Source organism: Giraffa tippelskirchi, chromosome 14, assembly GCF_054371585.1.
Source record: "Giraffa tippelskirchi isolate mGirTip1 chromosome 14, T2T-mGirTip1v1.2.pri, whole genome shotgun sequence".
NCBI lineage: Eukaryota > Metazoa > Chordata > Mammalia > Artiodactyla > Giraffidae > Giraffa > Giraffa tippelskirchi.
Window position 1 is genome coordinate 68917701 of NC_137288.1, and position 21189 is coordinate 68938889.

General features: G+C 45.3%; 1 protein-coding gene and 1 long non-coding RNA gene across 3 annotated transcripts in view; one reads left to right on the plus strand and one right to left on the minus strand.

Annotated features, from left to right (window-relative positions):
* The window catches only part of MALT1 (MALT1 paracaspase), a 63739-nt gene extending 47681 nt beyond the window's left edge, over positions 1-16058 (plus strand). For both annotated transcript variants that reach the window (XM_081562970.1, XM_081562972.1), the window contains 7 exons: positions 4982-5159; positions 5822-5896; positions 6555-6682; positions 11306-11455; positions 11809-11966; positions 13144-13269; positions 14915-16058. In XM_081562970.1, the coding sequence (XP_081419096.1) occupies positions 4982-5159; positions 5822-5896; positions 6555-6682; positions 11306-11455; positions 11809-11966; positions 13144-13269; positions 14915-15355 (1256 nt within the window). In that variant the 3' untranslated portion in view covers positions 15356-16058. The remainder of the gene's footprint in view (positions 1-4981; positions 5160-5821; positions 5897-6554; positions 6683-11305; positions 11456-11808; positions 11967-13143; positions 13270-14914) is intronic.
* Positions 16059-16229: 171 nt separating this feature from the next.
* LOC145534761 (uncharacterized) lies at positions 16230-20439 on the minus strand. The gene is made up of 4 exons (XR_014074957.1): positions 20334-20439; positions 17985-18204; positions 17681-17947; positions 16230-17586 (listed from the first exon to the last, which is right to left on the minus strand). It is a non-coding gene; the product is annotated as an uncharacterized LOC145534761 (long non-coding RNA).
* Between the last annotated feature and the right edge of the window lie 750 nt (positions 20440-21189).

Here is a 21189-nt window from a genome sequence, read left to right on the forward strand (position 1 = left end):
GAGAAGCCTATGAGATTATTGAAGTAAAGCACTTGCTTCCAGCAGTGCCTCATGCGCACATAGTAACAGTTCTGAAAGTCGCTGGCGGCGGCGACACTCATGTTCTAATAAAAGCCTTATGCCAAGTGCATGGCAGCGCAACTCGAGTGGGAAAGCCTTCCATTTAAGGAATTGTTTTCTCTGTAGACAAAATATCAGTATCTCTGACAGACTATATCCTTGGAAATCATATTCCCAAGAAATAAAATTCCTAAAAGATCTATTTTATAAGGTTTTATTTCTAACCCCATTGAATTCTTTGACATTTTATTTATTTTTTTAATTTATTTATTTTAATTGGAGGCTAATTACTTTACAATATTGTAGTGGTGAATTCTTTGACATTTTAAAAGAGATCTGTTTTGTCCTTCTATCCTTGAATAATGAGAGTGGTTTAAATGTACAAACAGTACTAGAGATGGAATTTTTAAAACAGTGATTTGGTCTAGTTATTTTACATAAAAATGCTTAACCTCCTGCAGTATAATTTGTGTGTAGACTTTGATACAAAATGCTTATTACATTTTTCATGAATTGCTCTGTGGTGGAGAAAAGGTATTTTGTTGTCAGTGCCTTAATTTCAGTGATGGCAGAGCTGGGCATATAGCAATGAAACACTGGACCACACTTAGCTTTTCCTGCATGATGAAGGCTAAACGCTCCCTCCCTTGAAGTTGCTTTTTCTCCCAAGTCAAGCCTTGCTTAAGCCAGATGTGTTAAATGACACAGTGGGAGCCCTCCAGGCTCCTCCGTCCGTGGGAGTCTCCAGGCAAGGACACTGGAGTGGGCTGCCATTCCCTTCTCCAGGGGATCTTCCCAACCAGGTATCTAACCTGGGTCTCCTGCACCGCAGGCAGATTCTTTACCATCCGAGGAAATTATAAGCCCCCTAATAAAATAGGACCAGAGAAACGCTGTGTATAGAATACAAATACCTATCAGCTATATGATTTTAAGCAAATTATTTCATGTTTTAAAATGTGATTTTCTCACCTATAAAGTAGGTCATTTAAAAATTGTTACAGGTTAAAATCTGATTGTGTTTATGAAGGTGCTTTGAAAATCATGAAAATGGCATGCAAATATAAAAAATTAATGTCTTTATTACAGTTACTTTTATCAAAGAAACTGTCTACATAGAACTGTAAAGTGTCCATGAAAGCCCATGTGTGCTTTGAAGTGTCAAGGCTGCTGTAGAATTTCCCAGCAGGGTGGGGCTGAAGTGTGTTCAGAAGCTGGAGACCAGGTGATAACTTGCCCAGGGTCTGAACCTGAGATAAGCCTGAGCTTTGGCGAAGATTTGCGTAGATGGAGAGGAGAGCATGACTTGAGCGGGGCCATGGAGGTTACAAATAAGTGTATCTTGCTCTGGAAGCAGGAAGGAGACGGAAAGGGAGTGGAGTCCGATTTTGAATACTTGACAGTGTAAATCACACACTTTTAAAGTACACAGGTCTTTTTCATTCTATAAACATTTTTATTGAACTATAGTTTATTTCCCACATTGTGTTAGTTTCTGCTGTGCAGTGCTGATCGGCTCTGTGTACACAGACCCCCTCTCTGCTGGGCCTCCCTCCGGGCCCCGCGGACCCACCCCTCCAGGTCACCGCGGAGCCCCTAGCTGAGCGCCCTGAGCTGCACAGCAGGTTCCAGTTCAGTGGTTTTCAGTGTCTGCACAAAGCTGTTCAGTCAGCTAACTCAGAATATTTTCATCAGCCCCCAGAGAAGCCCCGTATCCACTAGTAGTCCCTCCTCAGTCCTCCTGACCCCAAACTCCCGACAGCAGCAAACCGCTTGCTGCCTCTGGATTTGTCTCCTGAGGACTCTCCTATGAATGGAATCACTCCCTATGCACCCTTCTGGGTCTGGCTTCTGGCACAGTGCATCCAAGGTTCCTCTGTGTTGTAGCGTTATTTTTATAACTAATCATCCATTGTGTGTGGATATAAAACGTTTTGTTTATTCATTGATCAGCAAATGGACATTTAACCATTTTCCACTAGTTAGATATTAGAACTAGTGCCTCTGTGAACATTGCGTATGCATACTCCTGTGTGAACACGTGTTTTCAGTTCTCCTGGATATTTACCTTGGAGTGGCATTTCTGGGTCATAGAATGCTGAGTTTTGCTGAGGAACCACCTGATTCCAGAGGGACTGCGCTGTTGTATATTCCTTCCAGAAGCAAACGAGCTTTCCACTTTCGCTACATCCTTGTCAGCCTTGGTTCACGCCTTTTTGATTACGGCCATCCTAATAAGTGTGAAGTGGTATCTCATTGTTTTGTTTTGCATTTCCCTAATGGTTAATAGTATTGAGCATCTCCTCATGGGCCTATTTGCCATTTGTATGCTCTCTTTGGAGAAATGTTTATTCAAGTCCCTTGCACATTTTAAAATTGAGTTGTCTATTTTATTGTTGAAGAGTTCTTCATATATTCTGGATACAAAGTGTCCTTGTAGATATATAATTTATCCTTACAAATACTTATCTATCTATGTGGACATTTTCTCCCATTCTGTGGGTTATCTTTTCACTTACATGGATTTTCATTGCTTCGCGAATTAAACCCACTGTGTCGTGATTTTCGAAACACTTTTATTTACAGTGATGATTTAATTCCTTTCCAGGCTGGTCTCCTTTCTGTTAGCTGTCATTCCAGGGCCAAGCCTTGTTTGTCTCTGTGCCTGCTGCCTGTAACGCCCCTTCCTTGCTCCCTGCCTTTCCCGACTGCTCCCTTCCTCTCAGGACCGTCCGTCATTGCTTCGCCTCACGCTGGTGCTCCTCTCGGCACTTTATGCATCTCGTACAGCTTTGCGCTGATCCTGTGATATGTGGCATTTAATTATTTGCCGGCTTTTCTGTGTGTGACACGAGTGGGCCTGAATGAGCTGCGGGACCCTCGGGGCCGGGAGCTCTGCGTTCATCTCTTTTCCATCAGCCTCGCCGCCTACATGACAATGGACACCCACGATGAATAAACCGTGTGCGTCCATTTGTCATTTTTTTACCCAAAATGATACATATGAAAGAACCATTTTTCTTATTTAAATAGGAATTCAGGAAAAGTCGACAACCTGGATCCTGCCCTGTGGGAGCAAAGGAAGCAAGTTTTCTTTGCTGCTGAAAACCACGTTCTTGCTGGGAGTTGGGGGCTGCAGCTATAAAGAATTAGCTTTTTTTTTTGGTTCTCCTTCTAAATGCCTTTTTACTGTTTACCATAGAATACTACATAAAGAAGTCATCACTTCAGAATATTGACAGAGAAGAATCAGTGGGCACTAGAGATTGCAGGCTTAGGGGCATATGTTCACAAGTATTCCTATCAAATAGGAATTTCAAATATTTTTATAAGAAAGCCCATACTGATTTTTTTTTTAAGAACAAAAACAAACTTCTTTTCAAGAAGGTGTTTAGAGTTGTTTGGTGTGGTTTTTTATAGTACCATTTCTCAGTAAAGAAATAATAACTCATCTGTGAACACTAAAACTAACACAAATCTTAGTTTAATTCAGACCACAGAAAGTAAATGACATTTATCCCTGATAACAAAAAGAACTAGCAATCCGTGAAATGAGAGTTCCCTTCTCTGCCTAGAAGAAGCTACATGGATGCTTTTCTAACCTTACTAATATCGTAAGGAAACGCTGTGGGATTTCTTATACCTGGCATTGCAGTGGCTGTTCCTCTGAACTGCGTTTATTCCTTCATTGGTTAAACACTCCCTAAACCCCTGCTGCGGAGAAGGCAATGGCAACCCACTCCAGTACTCTTGCCTGGAAAATCCCATGGACAGAAGAGCCTGGTAGGCTACAGTCCATGGGGTCTCGAAGAGTCGGACATGACTAAGCGACTTCACTTTCACTTATCACTTTCATGCATTGGAGAAGGAGGTGGCAACCCACTCCAGTACTCTTGCCTGGAAAATCCCATGGACGGAGGGGCCTGGCAGGCTGCAGTCTATGGGGTCGCACAGAGTCGGACACGACTGAGCGACTTCACTTTCCCTTTTCCCTTTCATGCATTGGAGAAGGAAATGGCAACCCACTCCAGTGTTCTTGCCTGGAGAATCCCAGGGACGGGGGAGCCTGATGGGCTGCTGTCTATGGGGTCACACAGAGTCGGACACGACTGAAGCGAAACCCCTGCTGGGTGCCAGGAACACACAGGTAAAGGTGAGAGCACCCTGCCTGAAGAAGCCCTGGTTTCAGAGACCACAGATGAGTCACAGGAGTCCTCAGCCTTGTTTGTTTTTAAACATCCTGAGGTGAAATTGCATTCCATGTTATACCATTGGTTACAGATGTGTCGCTTTCATGAATTAAAATACACTTCAGAGGAGCATCTTTCTCAAAATTTCTTACATAAGTATGGTTGAATTATAGTGTGTTGATTACTGCTGTACAGAGTGACTCAGTTATATATATATGTGTGTATATATATATATATATGCTTTCTTTTTCATATTCTTTTCCATTATGGTTTATCACAGGTTACTGAATTTAGTTCTCTGTGCTGTACAGTAGGACCTTGTTTTTCCATCATGTATATACCAGTTTGTTAATCGCAAACTCCCAGTCCAAATCCCCCACACACACCCCAGCCCTTTGGCAATCACCAGTCTAGTCTCTGCGCCCGTTTCTGTTTCACAGGTTCATTGGTGTCATGTTTTAGATCCCACATACGAGTGATATCATCTGGCATTTCTCTTTCTGACTTGCTTCTCTAGTTGCACAGGATAGCATCCTGATGTTGTTTTAAAATTCGGTCCTTCAACGAAGACTGTTGCCAGAACAATTTTCAGTGCAAATTCAGTTAACACTTGAAGGTGTTTATAGTTGCATCTCTCTTAAATATGCATTAATGTCAAGAAAGTAAGTCATGGTTTTATTTTAAAGACTGCTACCTGCTCAGATTGCAGTTTCTCCTTTCTTGCTTTTCAGGGCTGTTATATTACGCAGGACATGGTTATGAGAACTTCGGGAACAGCTTTATGGTCCCTGTGGATGCTCCAAATCCATATAGGTCTGAAAACTGTCTATGTGTACAGAATATACTGAAACTGATGCAAGAAAAAGAAACTGGACTCAATGTGTTCCTGCTGGACATGTGCAGGAAAAGGTAGACTGTCCAGTCTTGATACGGAAGCTTGTTGATGTCAGTTAAATATCAACCTTGACAAGTTAAATCTAGTGGCAAACCCATGAAGCCTTTGAACACTTAAGAGTTGATGAATTTTAGATTATAGAGTGGGATTGATTAAGAAGAAAACTAGAAAATACATTTTCTCTATGTGTATTTAAGTTTTTCCTGCCTGCTCTAGAATAGAAGTGATGAACAAAAGGACATGGGTACTCACTCATATGGAAAAGATACAGCCTCTCAGACTGCCTTTAGAATGTCTTCTACAATCCCTGCAGCTATTCCTCCAGGAATTAGCAGAATCAAAACTCAAAACATTGGGAGCCCTTAGCAGCTTTTTGCTTGCTCAGCTTTTACCAATCAAAATCCATCGCCCGAGTTCAGGTGTAACTCCAGCTTCAAAAGCTAACAAGAAAAAAGGGATGATTCTCTGCTGTCTCAGTCATTGGGGAGTTCTGGATTACTTTTGGTAAATACATAGCTAACTAGGTAATTGAAAGTGATAGGTTCAAAGTTCCTTTATGTGTTACAGAATAGTATAATACATATTTTCACTGTATTATCATTTGTGCTCTTTTAAGAATGCCATTTTAACTTTTTGTATTTGTATCTGTCCTTTTCCTCTTCTGCCTTTTAAATAGAAATGACTATGACGATACCATCCCAATCCTGGACGCCCTGAGAGTCACCGCCAATATCGTCTTTGGATACGCCACGTGAGACTTTGGTGTCGGGGATTCCGTCATTCTTTGATGACTTTTTTTTTAAATACAGCAGGGTTTCTGTGGGTTTTTTTTTCACTATGCTGGGTCTTCGATGCCACACAGGCTTTGCCCTCCTTTGGCAAGTGGGGGCTCCTCTCTAGTTGCGGTGGGTGGGCTCCTCTCGGTGGTGCCTTCTCTCGTTGCAGAGCACGGGCTCTGGGCACGGGCTCAGTAGTTGCAGCTCCGGGGCTTGAGAGCACAGGCTCAGGACTTGTGGTGCCCACGCTTAGTTGCTCCGCAGAATGTGGGATCTTCCCAGATCAGGGATCAAACCCGTGTCTCCTGCCTAGGCAAGTGAATTGTTTACCACCGAGCCATCAGGGGAGCCCAGTGACCTCTTTTCGATTGTAGATTAGAAGCCTAGACATATCCATAGCCATCTAGGCATAAATTTGCCTTGATATTCTTAATAGAAAATTTTAAATAATTGACCTCAGCACTTTAGATCTTGGCATCTTCTTACTAAGCCCCAAAGCACTTAATTCTTGCTTAAAGTTAACTCTTTAATAAAGATGCCATGTGAGAGGCAGGGTAGTACATGAGACTCATTAGTTTTTATAGAAGCCTCATGGGGCAAGTGTTTGCTTTTTTTTAATGTCTTTCTTTTCAGGTGTCAAGGAGCAGAAGCTTTTGAAATACAGCATTCTGGGTTGGCAAATGGAATCTTCATGAAGTTTTTAAAGGATAGGTTATTAGAAGAAAAGAAAATTACTGTGTTACTGGATGAAGTTGCAGAAGGTAAAATAAAACTAAAGAGAAAGCTACTTATGGTTCTCTGCGTATTTTAATCCTGCAGTCATTATGTGGGTTTGGAATTAGTATCTATTTCATGGAACAATGAAATAGTTTATATAATGTTCATAAGACTGCTTCTTTCCTTATTGGCTTAGTGTACGCATTAGTGTAGCATTACTTTGACCTGCAAGGCTGAGCCCAGACATGATTGTGAAATAAATGAAGTTTAATTCTCAAAACTCCTTAACTTGTTTCAATACTTAGTGCCTGATGCCACCCAGTCTGCTTATTTGCAAAAAAGAGAAAAAACGTTGTCCAGCGAGCATTTTCTTTCAGGGTCAAACAGGTGAAACCTTATAGAAATTTTGAGACCCTTTTCCCTGTGGGAAAAGGCTGGGTTCTTTTTTTTTTTTCTCTTTGACGAATTTGGGAGTTTGAAATTCTGCTTTAAGGACAGGACCCTAGAGGTCTGCCACCCCATGGCTCTTCCATTCCTTCTGTTCTTTCCTTTGCTGCCTGGCATCGTGCTGTGCTCATGTCACTCCCTGAATAAGCACCTGTTACAGCAGTAGATTGACGTGTCTCTTTTTTAACACCATTAGTTGCTCAGTCGTGTCCGACTCTTTGCCGCCGCATGGGCTGTAGCCCTCCAGGCTCCTCTGTCCACGGAATTCTCCAGGAAAGAATACTGGGGTGGGTTGCCTTTCACTTCTCCAGGGGATGTTCCTGACCCAGGAATCGAGCCCAGGTCTCCGCATTGCAGGCAGACTCTTGACCATCTGAGCCACCAGGGAAGCCCATAAGTCGTATTAAAAAGAAGGCAGTTCTTTTGCAAACTGGCTCCCTAGAAAATGGAGCTTCATGGGTGTTCCAGAGATGGCATCTGAATGTTTCACGACCCGCTCGTTAGTCACATTCATTTATCTTCATGTTTTTATCAGTTTAACCCCTTAGCTGTATCACTTGACTTCACTACTTTCCCCTTTAGTGTAGACAGCCAGGGTTCTGACCCTCCTTCAACCAAACAAGTTCTGTTTTTACCTGTTTTACATACTGTGTGGGCTTCTATTTAAAGTTCTCATTTGAAGACAAAGTTCCAGTGCCTAAAAAAAGCCTTTGGGGTGTCAGTTATTTTCAAAGTGAGATCTGTGAACATGCTCCCAAGACTCTAAAATGTTTTATTCTAACTTTAATCTATCCTATCTTAAAACTTAATAAAAAGCACCAGTTCACCCACCTGTTTTTCTCTCAATAAATGGCATCCCAGTATATTTGAACTTCTGGATTGTATTTTTATTTATATTTTATTATACATTTATTTGTACATTATACATTATAAATTATTATTTATAATACAAAGTTTATTATTGAACTTTGAATTCTTCAGGATAATTTATTCTGAATACTCTTAAGTTTTCAAAGATCATAGGCCAAACAGTTGAGAAAAACCACCTTTCCAGTTTCAGTTGTGTGCCAGTGAAACAAAATAGGAAATAAATTGGTTGCTGTTATAAGGTTCCTGCTATCAATCTGTGACCCCAGACTTTGGTTTTTGTACTTGAAACAGCATTATTAAGTTGCTTGAAATTGCAAGATAAATTCTTTCCTATCTAGTTCTGGCAATATGGCATTTAAGGTACCCAAATGACATCTTGCTCTATAAAACTCCATGATCTGCTAGAAAAGAATATTTATTCAATTAGTGATGTACTTTTTAATAAGTCCCTTGGAACATACCTCTGACAGTTTTTATTGTGAGTTAGATGTTCAGCATGAATCTCATAATCTCCGATTATATGTTCCCTCTATCACTTCCCTTGCCCCCCCTTTCGTGGGGTTCAGTTCAGTTCAGTTGCTCAGTCATGTCTGACTCTTTGTGACCCCATAGACTGCAGCATGCCAGGCCTCCCTGTCCATCACTAACTCCTGCAGTTTACTCAAACCCATGTCCATTGAGTCGGGATGCCATCCAACCATCTCATCCTCTGTCGTCCCCTTCTCCTCCTGCCTTCAATCTTTCCCAGCATCAGGGTCTTTTCAAATGAGTCAATTCTTCACATCAGGTGGCCAAAGTATTGGAGTTTCAGCTTCAGCATCTGTCCTTCCAATGAATATTCAGGACTGATTTCCTTTAGGATGGACTGGTTGGATCTCCTTGCAGGCCAAGGGACTCTCAAGAGTCTTCTCCAACACCACAGTTCAAAAGCATCATTTCTTCGGTGCTCAGCTTTCTTTATCGTCCAACTCTCACATCCATACATGACCACTGGAAAAACCATAGCCTTGACTAGACGGACTTTTGTTGGCAAAGTAATGTCTTTGCTTTTGAATATGCTGTCTAGGTTGGTCATAACTTTTCTTCCAAGGAGTAAGCGTCTGTTAATTTCATGGCTGCAGTCACCATCAGCAGTGATTTTGGAGCCCAAGAAAATAAGGTCTGTCACTATTTCCACTGTTTCACCATCTATTTGCCATGAAGTGATGGGACCAGATGCCATGATCTTAGTTTTCTGAATGTTGAGTCTTAAGCCAACTTTTTCAGGCTCCTCTTTCACTTTCATCAAGAGGCTTTTTAGTTCTTCTTCGCTTTCTGCCATAAGGGTGGTGTCATCTGCATATATGAGGTTATTGATATTTCTCCCAACAATTTTGCTTGTGCTTCTTCCAGCCCAGCGTTTCTCATGATGTACTCTGTATAAGTTAAATAAGCAGGGTGACAATATACAACCTTAACATACTCCTTTTCCTATTTGGAGCCCGTCTGTTATTCCATGTCCAGTTCTAACTGTTGCTTCCTGACCTGCATACAGATTTCTCAAGAGTCAGGTCAGGTGGTCTGGTATTCCCAGTCTCTTTAAGAATTTTCCACAGTTTGTGGTGATCCACACAGTCAAAGTCTTTGGCATAGTCAATAAAGCAGAAGTAGATGTTTTTCTGGAACTCTCTTGCTTTTTCGATAATCCAACGGATGTTGGCAATTTGATCTCTGGTTCCTCTGCCTTTTCTAAATCCAGCTTGAACATCTGGAAGTTCACGGTTCACGTACTATTGAAGCCTGGCTTGGAGAATTTTGAGCATTACTTTACTAGTGAGCATTACTTTACTAGTGCGTCCTTCTAAATCTTGTTTATCATTCCCTTGATTTGCTTCTAACATAGTTTTAATTGAGTTTATATATGTCTGCAAAAGGTAGGAATATTTTAATTTGTGAGCTTAGTCGCTCAGTTGTGTCCGATTCTTTGTGATCCCATGGACTAGGGCCCGCCAGGCTCCTCTGTCCAGGGAGATTCTCCAGGCAAGAATACTAGAGTGGGTTGCCATGCCCTCCTCCAGGGGATCTTCCCAACCCAGGGATTGAACCCAGGTCTCCCATATTCCAGGCAGATTCTTTACCATCTGAACCACCAGGGAAGCCCTTATTTTAATTTAGTTGTTTTGTAACTTCCCTCTCTCTCTCAGACCTTACTGTTATTTGTGAAAGACAAACATTTGGAATCTCTTTCTGAGTAAAAGGGATAAAATCTTAGAGTTTTCTGTCTGTTTTCCTAGCTAAGAAACTACTTTCCAAGACCAGATATTATTAATTTATTTTTATTAACAATATTTACAGAAATAGGATGAATTTATTGTAATGTATTCATGCAAAAGAATGTAATATGGTTTTATAAATTTAAATTGAGATTTGTCAGTATTCATGTCTTAAATCATGTTGCATGAAAATAGTGTATTAGAAAAGCACATGTATAACATTTTTAGTAAGTTCAAAACCTAAAACATTGACACATACTATTTACCAATATCTACATGAGTAAAAATTACAATATGTGTAAGAATATACACAGTACTTTGGTTACTTTGAGTTGGGGGATAGTAATGGTATTTTAACATTGTTTGTTTTAACATGTTATTTCTTTTCTAAAAAAAAATCTGAATAAAGACAGCATGATATTTTAACTTTCTCTTAGCTGTGTAGTCATTTGTTTATTCGGAGAAGGCAATGGCACCCCACTCCAGTACTCTTGCCAGGAGAATCCCATGGATGGAGGAGCCTGGTAGGCTACAGTCCATGGGGTCGCTAACAGTTGGACACGACTGAGCGACTTCACTTTCACTTTTCCCTTTCATGCACTGGAGAAGGAAATGGCAACCCACTCCAGTATTCTTGCCTGGAGAATCCCAGGGACGGCGGAGCCCAGTGGGCTGCCGTCTATGGGGTCGCACAGAGTCGGACACGACTGAAGCGACTTAGCAGCAGCAGCATTTGTTTATTAACTGAACGTATTTCTCCAGAGTACACATAAAATTATCATGACTGCTCTTACAGTAAAGAAATATACTTCACTTCTTTGTGAATTTCAAGGCTTAGCATATTAGGGACTGATCAATAGAATTATAGAAGATAAAAGCTAGAAAGGGGCCGCTAGAAGTGAGCTGGTCCAGTATTTTTATGTGTTTGCTCCACACCATGTCCTTAGCACTGGGACCCATGCCGGGCACATAGCAGGTGCTTGGTAGGTGTCTGGAGTGAATAGGTGATGTTGAGAATATAACCTGATTTGTAGCAGGGTTCTTGGCCGAAATGAAAGAATGTGGTCTTAAACATAGTATTCACTTCCTATCTTTTAGATATGGGTAAATGTCACCTTACCAAAGGCAAGCAGGCTCTAGAGATTCGAAGTAGCTTATCTGAAAAGAGAGCCCTTACTGACCCAATCCAAGGAACAGCACATTCCGCAGAGTCTCTGGTGCGAAACCTCCAGTGGGCCAAGGCGCATGGTACCGTAAAGTCTCCTTTATGCTCGCTTTCTGTTATATGTTTATGTAAAACCATGAAGTTGTCTTTCCCTCTGAATTCACAGCTTTCCTCCAAACTGCTGTGAATATGTTTTAGCCTGGTGAGTGGGATCTTAGTTCCCTAACCAGGGATTGAACCCAGGCGCTTGGCAGTGAAAGCCCAGCGTCCGAACCACTGGGCCTCCAGGGAATTCCCTGGAATGTTTTTAAGCAACAGAAATAGCTCTAATAGTATTTTGCCTCATAAAGAATATTTGTTTACTGCTTATCATCAGAAAACTCACCAAAAATTCTTTAAGTAATTATTTATATAAGTTTTTATTGTTCTTTTTCAGAGCTTCCAGAAAGTATGTGTCTTAAATTTCAGTGTGGTGTTCAGATTCAATTAGGATTTGCAGCCGAGTTTTCCAACGTCATGATAATCTATACAAGTATAGTTCACAAACCACCCGATATATTAATGTGCGATGCCTATGTTACTGACTTTCCACTTGTAAGTCTCTACTTTTTTCTTTTATTTAAACTATAATGGTATAGCCTCACTAAAGACTAAATTTTTGAAAACTTCAAAGTTTATGATTAAATATAAAGGAAGTATGTATACATATATTATGTATCTAAAAATATTTGTATTTAAGTAATAATACTCATAATATTTAAAAACTAATCGCCAAAATACCTTAAATATGTTCAATTTAGGAATGTCTTAAGTTCACTCAGGAAATAAGGCTTTAATTTCTCTTACCCTAAATAGTATTTCACATATGAAGGAATAAAACGTGCTACACATAGGTCCAGAATTAATCTCTTCTTAAAAACTTTCCCCAAAATAGTTACTACAACAGTGGGTGTCGTATTTGTCAAACCGTAGGAGTGTATCGGAATAGAAACCTAGCTCTTTCCACACACTTGGATATGGTGTTCATTTTGTTTTGGCCTAAAGGAGCCACCAGACAAAGTCCCTCTTTCCTGCACCGTCGCAGGAAATCGAGGCATAAGCACAGAGGAGGGGGCACAACCCAGAGCATCTCCCTGGCTTCTGATCGCAGCTTCACGGGGGGCAGTGCTCAGTGTGAGAGCCTGCGGCCTGCACTGACCCCAGAATGAGACGGAGCCGTCCCGGGCTCTTGGCAGCCCTGGACCGGGATGGGGCTCCGGACGCTGGACTGGCCGAGCCTGAAGGCTGCTCTCGGGTCACAGCGCAGATCTCTTGCTCTTGGCGGCAGTTGGCTGTAAAAGAAGAAAAGGGGGAAGAGGGGAAGCTGCCTTTGGCGCGTCCATTTATTCCCGTTAAATATACGAGTCACGTAAATCCACCTGCACCTTCCCCAAAGTGCTGACGAAGGAGGGAGTCCAGAAGCCAAACGCTAGTGGGGCCCAGACTTAAAGGGAACTGGAGGACGCTTCCTCAAAGTGTTTGCAGAAACAGTCTGAAAGTAACTACCCTTCCAGGGCCTACTTCTTCAGTGTATCGGTGAGGAATTTAGAATTCCGTTTATTATTATTATAATTCTAGAATGTTATCTCCATTGTTTCTTTAGCTCTGGGTAGGGTTTTACCTACTCAGATCACAGTTCATCAGAGAGCAGTACCTGTTAAGATGTTTCATGGTCACAGGTGATGTTGTGACTTTCATTGATTGCATTAATAATATTTTCTGGTTTTCACAGGATCTAGATATTGATCCCAAAGATGCAAATAAAGGGACCCCCGAAGAGACCGGCAGCTATTTAGTATCAAAGGAGCTTCCCAAGCACTGCCTGTACACTAGACTCAGCTCACTGCAGAAATTAAAGGTTACTGCTTTTCCTATTTATAACTGGGCTTCCCTGGTGGCTCAGACGGTAAAGCATCCACCTGCAATGCAGAAGACCTGGGTTCAGTCCCTGGGTTGGGAAGATCTCCTGGAGGAGGGCATGGCAACCCACTCCAGTATTCTTGCCTGGAGAATCCCATGGACAGGGGAGTCTGGCGGACTGCACAGTCCATAGGGTCGCAGAGAGCGACTAAGCACGAGGAGAACTTGATGAAAGTGAAGCTGCATTTGTGCCTGTGAACCTTGCATCGGTCTGCAGATGTGCTGCTTCACTGCATATTAAGTGAAGCAGAGAGAAAGGCTATACAGCAGGTCTCATCAGTGACCTTTTTTGCATTTTGTATTCTGTCCTGAATAATGCCCGAGGCTTTGGGTGTGAGGATGCATGTCATTACCCTCCGTATTATTAAAAAGTTAGAGCGAAGAGCATAGTCTACTTGCAAATAGCTTAGCATTTTCAAATAAGCATTTCCTAGCTCGATGACTTTCTGCAAAACGTAACAAACTAGAATGGGAATTTATTTTGATCTTTTTTCATTTCTCGTTGACGTTACACATGAGAAACTATGTGGTTCATGGTCTATAGGGTTGAGCTTTGCAATGGAACCATATTCTTGCCAGACTCAAGTTTTATTTATAGCTGCATGACCCTGGGAGGCCTTAGCCAAACCCCGGGGCGTGAAGTGAGTACTCCCGACAGTCACACAAGGACGGCAGTCATGAACCTGCCACACCCTGTTCACAGCTAGTCCGCCAGCACTCTCCTGTGTCTTTGAGCTTCTGTCCATTCTCTGATTCAGGTATATGTCTCCACTTGTGGTTGTGGGTTATTACTTCATAACATTTTAAAAACAGCTAAATCTTTTACCTCGATGTGAAGCCGATTTTTTTTTTTTTTTTTTTTTCGGCTGTGCTGGGTCTTTGTAGCTGTACTTGGGCTTTCCTCTAATTGCGGGCAGCAGGGCTGCTCCTGGTTGCGTTGCTCGGGCTTCTCACTGAGGTGGCGTCTCTTGTGGCGGAGCACAGGCTCTAGGCGCACGGGCTTCAGCAGGTGCAGCTCACAGCTTCAGTAACTGCTGTCTGCCGGCTTGGTGGTTGCAGCCCACAGGCTCTAGAGCGTGGGCTCAGTAATTGCGGGCACAGGCTTATTGGCTCCTCAGCAGATGGGATCTTCTGCCCAGGGACTAAACCAGCATCCCCTGCACGGGCCTGCAGACTCCCATCCACCGCACCACCAGGAAGTCCCATAAAGCCAATTATTGTTTCATTAAAAGATCACTCCCCGTCTCCAGTAACAGGGAAAGACAGTTTTCCAAGCCCCGCTGCTTGAAAAAATACCTCTTCGCTGTTCATCAGGAATGTAACACAAGGTCTCTGTGAGTCTGTCTATACTAATTCAATATATGGAATGAGGAAAAAAGGAAGCTAGTTCTAGCTAGCCTTTCTTAGTATAAGGGAAATGCAAAGGCTACCTTGAGGGTCTGGCACCTGGGAAGCGAGAGTGAGACTAGCTTTTTTGGCCGTTGTTTGGTTTTGTCTGGATGTGTGTGTGTGGATGGTATTCTAAGACGGATACACGCTCCTGGCTGATGAGAATGACAAACCTCGTCTCTCCTCCTTCCCAGGAGCACCTGGTCTTCACAGTCTGTCTGTCATATCAGTACTCAGGACTGGAAGACGCCGTAGAGGAAAAGCAGGAGGTGAATGTGGGGAAACCTCTCATTGCTAAACTCGACATTCACCGGGGCTCAGGGAGGAAGACGCGCTTCCAGACGTGCGTCATGTGTAACGGCCCCTACCACAGCTCTGCCACCAGCTCCGTGGGGGCGGCCCGCTACCGCCCACCGCAAGACTCATTCTCCGGTGCTTACCATTCACATCTCAGTAACGCGAGCAACATGATGCCATCAGATGGCTGTCGCTGCAGCCGGACTGCAGATGCCTTCATTTCAAGTCATCACACCCACCATTACGCATGTCAGTTTGGCAGAAGCAATGTGCCGGTAGAGACGACTGATGAAATACCATTCACTTTCTCTGACGGGCTTAGAATTTCTGAAAAGTGACTTCTTTGTTCTTGAAAGTTCTTATAATTAATAGATGTCTCATCCAGCAGTACTTACATAAAGTGAGATATTAGGGGCAAAGAAAATAGATATACATGTAACAAGAGAAAATTAGTTAACAGGCATTTCATGGCAAACTCAGGACTTTGAGATGTTGGAATTATTTACCTACAGACCTCCTCTTAAGATTGTGTGGATGGGTTGATGTATTGTGTAAGTATGAAGTATGGACGTGTGTATGTTTGTGTACATAACAGTGTTTTCATCTTGACCACTCTGAAGTAAGAACAGTGGGAATGGCATTACTGTAGATAGAGTAAGTCATTGTATCTCTAGAACCAGGGAAAGAACCTTGGTGGCCATCGGGCTTCACCTGATTTGTGTCAGTGGGAGAAGCAGACCTAGGCGTCGTGTTAAGTTAGAGCTGAGACCCCCAGGTCTCTACCGCAGGGTTTATCCCGCTGCACGTCGCCCTCCTTCCAGGTTCTGAGGCGGGTATGCTCTCTGTAGATAGACTTAAAGACATGTAAATAAGAATGTCTGTGTATAAGCGAAAACGTTAGTTTGTGATTATAGGACTTTGCTACAAATACTAGTTAAGTTTGTGTATAAATCTTTGTAGAATGGGCTGAAATGTCTTATTTCTTCATTTGTAAGGTCATGAAAGCATATGAGAAGTAATAAAATGTTTGTCTATGGTAAAGCTTTAGACAGCAGGATAATTTTGCTACTGGATAATCTTGGTAGCTGTTTACCTGAATCTTAACAAACCCTGGACCTGACTTCCTTGATAACATGTATTTTCTCATTGAATTTTACTGGCCTTAGGAGATAATCACCTTTGGTTCTACAAAAAGCAGGTTTAAAAAGCAGCTGGCAGTAAAAAGAAAAGGTTTAATTAGTAAATTTTAACACATCGCCAAAGAAAATCGCAGGCCTAGATGTCTTCACTGCTCTATTCTGCAAACATTTAAAGAAGGAGCACCAATCCTCTGTAAGCTTCTTCCAAAACTAGAAGAGGAGAGAACACTCTATGCGACCCCACGGACAGCAGCACGCTGGGCTCCCCTATCCTTCACCGTCTCCTGGAGTTTGCTCAAACTCATGTCCATTGAGTCAGCGATGCCATCCAGCAGTCTTTGCCTCTGTCATCCCCTTCTCATCCTGCCTTCAATCTCTCCCATCATCAGGATCCTTTCCAGTGAGTCAGCTCTCTGCATCAGGGGGCCAGCATATCGGAACTTCAGCATCCGCATTAGTCCTTCCAAAGAATGTTCAAAGTTGATTTCCTTTAGGATTGACTGGTTTGATCTCCTTGCAGTCCAAGTGACTCTGAAGAGTCTTCTCCAGCATAACAGTTCAAAAGCATCCCATAATACAAAACCAAAGACATCTCAAGGAAGCTGGAGAGCAGTAGCTGTGATGACTGTAGACACCAAGAATCATCAGAAGACTGGCAGACTAAGTCTAGCAACATATAAAAAGGGTCACACACCACGAGCGGGTGAGATTCACCCCAGGAACGCAAGACTGGTTAACAGGTCATGTATAAATTATCTTGTTATTCACCGTAGTAATATTCTACAGTGTCGCTGTGAATGCTAAATTAGCGAATACAGAGCCATTGCTCCTAGGGGGCATGTGTGTGTGTTTTGCACATACACGTATCTCAGATAGACTATATATAACCTTAACTCCTGAAAACAATTTACCCTGGTAGATCTGTTTTGCTGTATTAAAAAAAAAACCGAGGTTCAGAAGTATTACGTGAGCTGGCTGAGGCCCCACCCTCTGGTGTCTGCAGGAGAGCTAAAACAAGAAGGCAGACCACTGCCCCGCCCCTCAGCTGAGAACATGCACGTCGGGGAAGCAGCCCTTCACCAGCCTGCACACGCCTGCGAGTGGTCATAGAAGGGCTGCAAGGATTGATCTGGGGATTATCAACAAATTATAAATAACTAAAGTGGCAAATTCACACAGAATCGTGAGTGAGGATCCTGTTCATAAAGAGAAAAGTTACCATTAATATATTACTTTTTTTAACTTTTTATCTTGTATTGGGGTATAGCCAATTAACAATGAATTAAAACTGGATTTTACACTTTGGGGTCACCTGACCATGTTGTGGTCCCGGGAAATAACCTGGTTTCGGGGCACGCAGTGGCATTTCCACCGGGAAGATGAAGCGTTCTTGTTGGGGAAGGCCAGGTGAGCCCTCCCTGGAAGCACGCCTGTGGGGACGGGTGAAGAGATGGTAAGCGTGTTAGGAACCAAGGGAGACGCTGATGAATCCAGGATCCAGGCTGAACTGACTCAGACACCTACCTCGTTAACCAGCGTTGCCGGTGAGCTGGACGCTTCAAGGCCAGAGTCCCGTCAACAGCCGCGTATGCTGCCAGCATCCTTTCTGATGGAGGGTCTTCTTTAGCAGTCGGAACCCCAGTCGGCCTGAGGCTCGCCTTGCTGGTCTGAGAGCCATCCTAGCTGCTGTCTGCTAACTCCACACATCTCAGGCCTGACCCCTGAAGTGTCCGTGTCTTAAAGTGACCCTCAGGACAAGCTTTCCCCTCAGTGTTATGCCCTGGACCCTTGCTGGCAGATGTCACCAGCGTGGGTGACGAGGGCCCACGCCGGGGCTGCAGCAGCTGTAATGGTGGTGAGACGTCAGCGCTGATTTGCCCGTGGGCTGAGACGAACGTCACCAAAGAGTGCAGTAAGGAAGGAGAAGGACGACGTTCACAGTGTCCTGCTCAGTGGAGCAGCGTGCCCAGCCTCCTGCTGATGACCGCTGCGGGGACAGAGGCCTGTTCCCGGCTGGGCCACAGGGGCAGCCGGCTTCCGAAACGGCCCTTCAAAGAGATGTGATGAGGGTCACCGGCGCTGCTTGGGAGGTAGCTCTCTGACCATGCGCCTCAGGTCTCAGGGCCCCAGTGAGCCTGGGGCCGGGCTCCCGAGACCTCATCCCAGAAGCCGCAGCCCCAGGGAGGACAGCGGGGCAGTGAGGGGACGGAAGGGCCTTTGCAGGCCCCAGGCCCCCAGGTTGCACATCTGGTCCAGAGGACGCAAGCATGCCCGAGGTTGACGCCGAGCCCAGCCTCAGATGCACAGGGCGCTTAGTGGGGAGACCGGGGGTCTCCAGGGTCCCCAATTCCTAAATCAGCCCCGAGGGGAGGACTTTAGAGAGGCCCTGTGCCTGAGGCACAGGTGCCGGCAGGCCTGGCTGACCCTGGACGAGTCTGCCACGCGCCCGGCGTCTGTGTGCAGGGCCGCCTCGGGCCGCTGCTGCCCTTGGGGGTGACCGGCTGGGAGCTAGGGGAGAAGCCCTCAGGCCCCCATCGCTCCAGCCCTCCCTGGTCTCGGCCAGCTTCCTCAGCGCAGGGCTGGGGCGCACCAAGCAGCTGCCGCTCATTGTGGGAGGAGCAGAAAGGTGCCTCCTTGAAGCCCCCACCCTCAGCCTCTGCCCGTGGCACCTGGGCATGGACTGAGCTGCTCGGGCACCTGCTGCCACCCCTGCGCGGGCTGGTGACCCCAGGCATGCTGCCAGTGGCTGCCCAGCCGACAGGCTGCCTCCCGCCCTGACGCAGTGTCCACGCCGGCGCCCGTGGGCCTGAAGTCCAGCACGCCAGGCACCTGGTTAGGGGCAGGCGGTTCTGCGTGAGGACAGAGGTTTACTGATCCCCACGTTGCGCATTCTGTGTCCCTCTCTGTAACGGATGCCGGTGACGAGTCTTGCTCCGGGATTATAGGGCTTAAGCTGAGAAGCTACAATCCCACTTTTCTCCACAAAACTGCAGATTTCCTTAGCCACTCTGATCCTTCTAACCACAGGAGCCTTCCTGGTAGAGACGTGATCCCACCAAGAAGAGGCAGCATGAAATTAAAAGGCTTAGGCTCAAGAGGATAGCTTCCCTGGGTTGAAAGCCCAGCTTTGGAGCCCTCTCATCTCTTAAGCCTCAGTTTTCTCCTAAGTACCATCTGCCACAGGGCTACTTGTTCTTGTTGCTCAGTCGTGTCCAACTGTTGGCGACCCCATGGAACACAGCACGCCAGGCCTCCCTGTCCATCACCAACTCCAGGAGCTTACTCAAACTCACGTCCATTGAGTTGGTGATGCCATCCAACCATCTCATACCCTATCATCGCCTTCTCCTCCCACCTTCAGTCTTTCCCAGCATCAGAGTCTTTTCGAATGAGTCAGTTCTTCACATCAGGTGGCCAAAGTATTGGAGCTTCAGCATCCGTCTTTCCAGTGAATACTCAGGGATACTAGTAAGCATTAAAATCACCCAATAAAAGTTTGGGCAGGCATACAGTGAAAATGTGGGTCACCCACCAGGTTATTAAACTAGAGAGAAAAGAAAGGTGTAGTGGGTTGACTAGCGCCCACCAGAACCTGTGACTGTGACCTTATTTGGAAACAGGGTCTTAGCAGATGTAACTTAAGTTAAGCATCTGGAGGGAATTCCCTGGTGGTCTGGTGATCAGGACTCTCTGCTATCACTGCTGAGGATGTGGGCTCAATCCTTGCTCGGGGAACTAAGATCCCGCAAGCCGCGTGGTGCAGCCAAAAAAGGTGTTAATAAAATAGGCAAAAAAAAAAAGTTCAGGATCCGGACCGGAGATCGTCCTGACTCGGGGCGGTCCCTGCCCCAGTGGCGGGCGTCTGTGTGAGGGACCTTAAAGAAGCCAAGGCGCAGTGGAGGCCGCGCGAAGGTGGGGGGGACGCCGCCGGTGCAGCCGCGAGCTGAGGGTGAGCCCCTGCCGGCTGGAGAGGCGGGGAAGGCGTGTCCTCCAGACTCGTCCGCGGGAGGATGGCCCTGCCAAGACCTGGCTTTCCGCCCGTGGATACTGTTTGCATTTCTGGCCTCCAGAACTGGGAGACAATAAACTTCTGTTGTTCCATGTCGCCAAGCTAGTGAAAACGGGTTATGACAGCCCTAGGAACCAGCACAGGATGGCGGCTCACGGGGGAGCCCACCCTCGGACGCCAGCCGCGAGCGGCCTTGAAAGGACGCGGACGAGAGCAGCCGCTCCCCCGCTTCCGCGGCAGTCTCCTGCGCCCCCTGCTGGCCCAGACGCTCACTGTCTCCAAGGAAACGGCAGAGCAGAGGGAATCGCAGCATTTAAAACACGTCTGTTTCCAGGCAGTTCCCTGGTGGTGCAGTGGTTCGGATTTGGCGCTTTGACCGTCGTGGCCTGGGTTCAGTCCCTCGTCCGGGACCTGAGATCCCACAAGCCGCATGGCATGACCAAAAAAAAGAATTTTTAACCATGCCTTCTTTCCCCTTGTCCTGAATAACGCAGCCAAGTCTTGATCCCGCGTCTCCATCTCTCACGCTCTGTCCTCTCCCACTTCTCCGTACGTTCGGCTCCGCCGTGATGACCCACCCACATCTTTCCTCTCACTTCCTTGACCCGCTCATCCCTGGGGACCGTTCCTGGTAGCCCAACCACGCACCTCCCTGGGGTCCCCTCGACCTTGGCACACAGAAATGAATTCAAACCTTCCCCCGCTGATCACAAACTCCTGTCAGCTCACTTCAACCTAATCGGAACTGTGAGCGGATCCAAAACACACAAACAGCTCATGAGGACGATCCCCCTGGAGCAGGAGACGACCAACAGGCTACATACAGTCCGAGAGGTCGCAAGAGTCGGACAGACTTAGTGACTGACCCTCCCCCAGCTGGGGAGCAGCTGACGCCCATGGCCCGGAGCAGAGAGCCGGGGCGGCTACCTGGTGGTGATGTCCGCTGCACCCTCAGAGGAGGGCTTGGACCCCCCTGAGAGCCTCGGGGGCCCAAGCTGCAGGGACCAGCAGACCGGAAGGGATC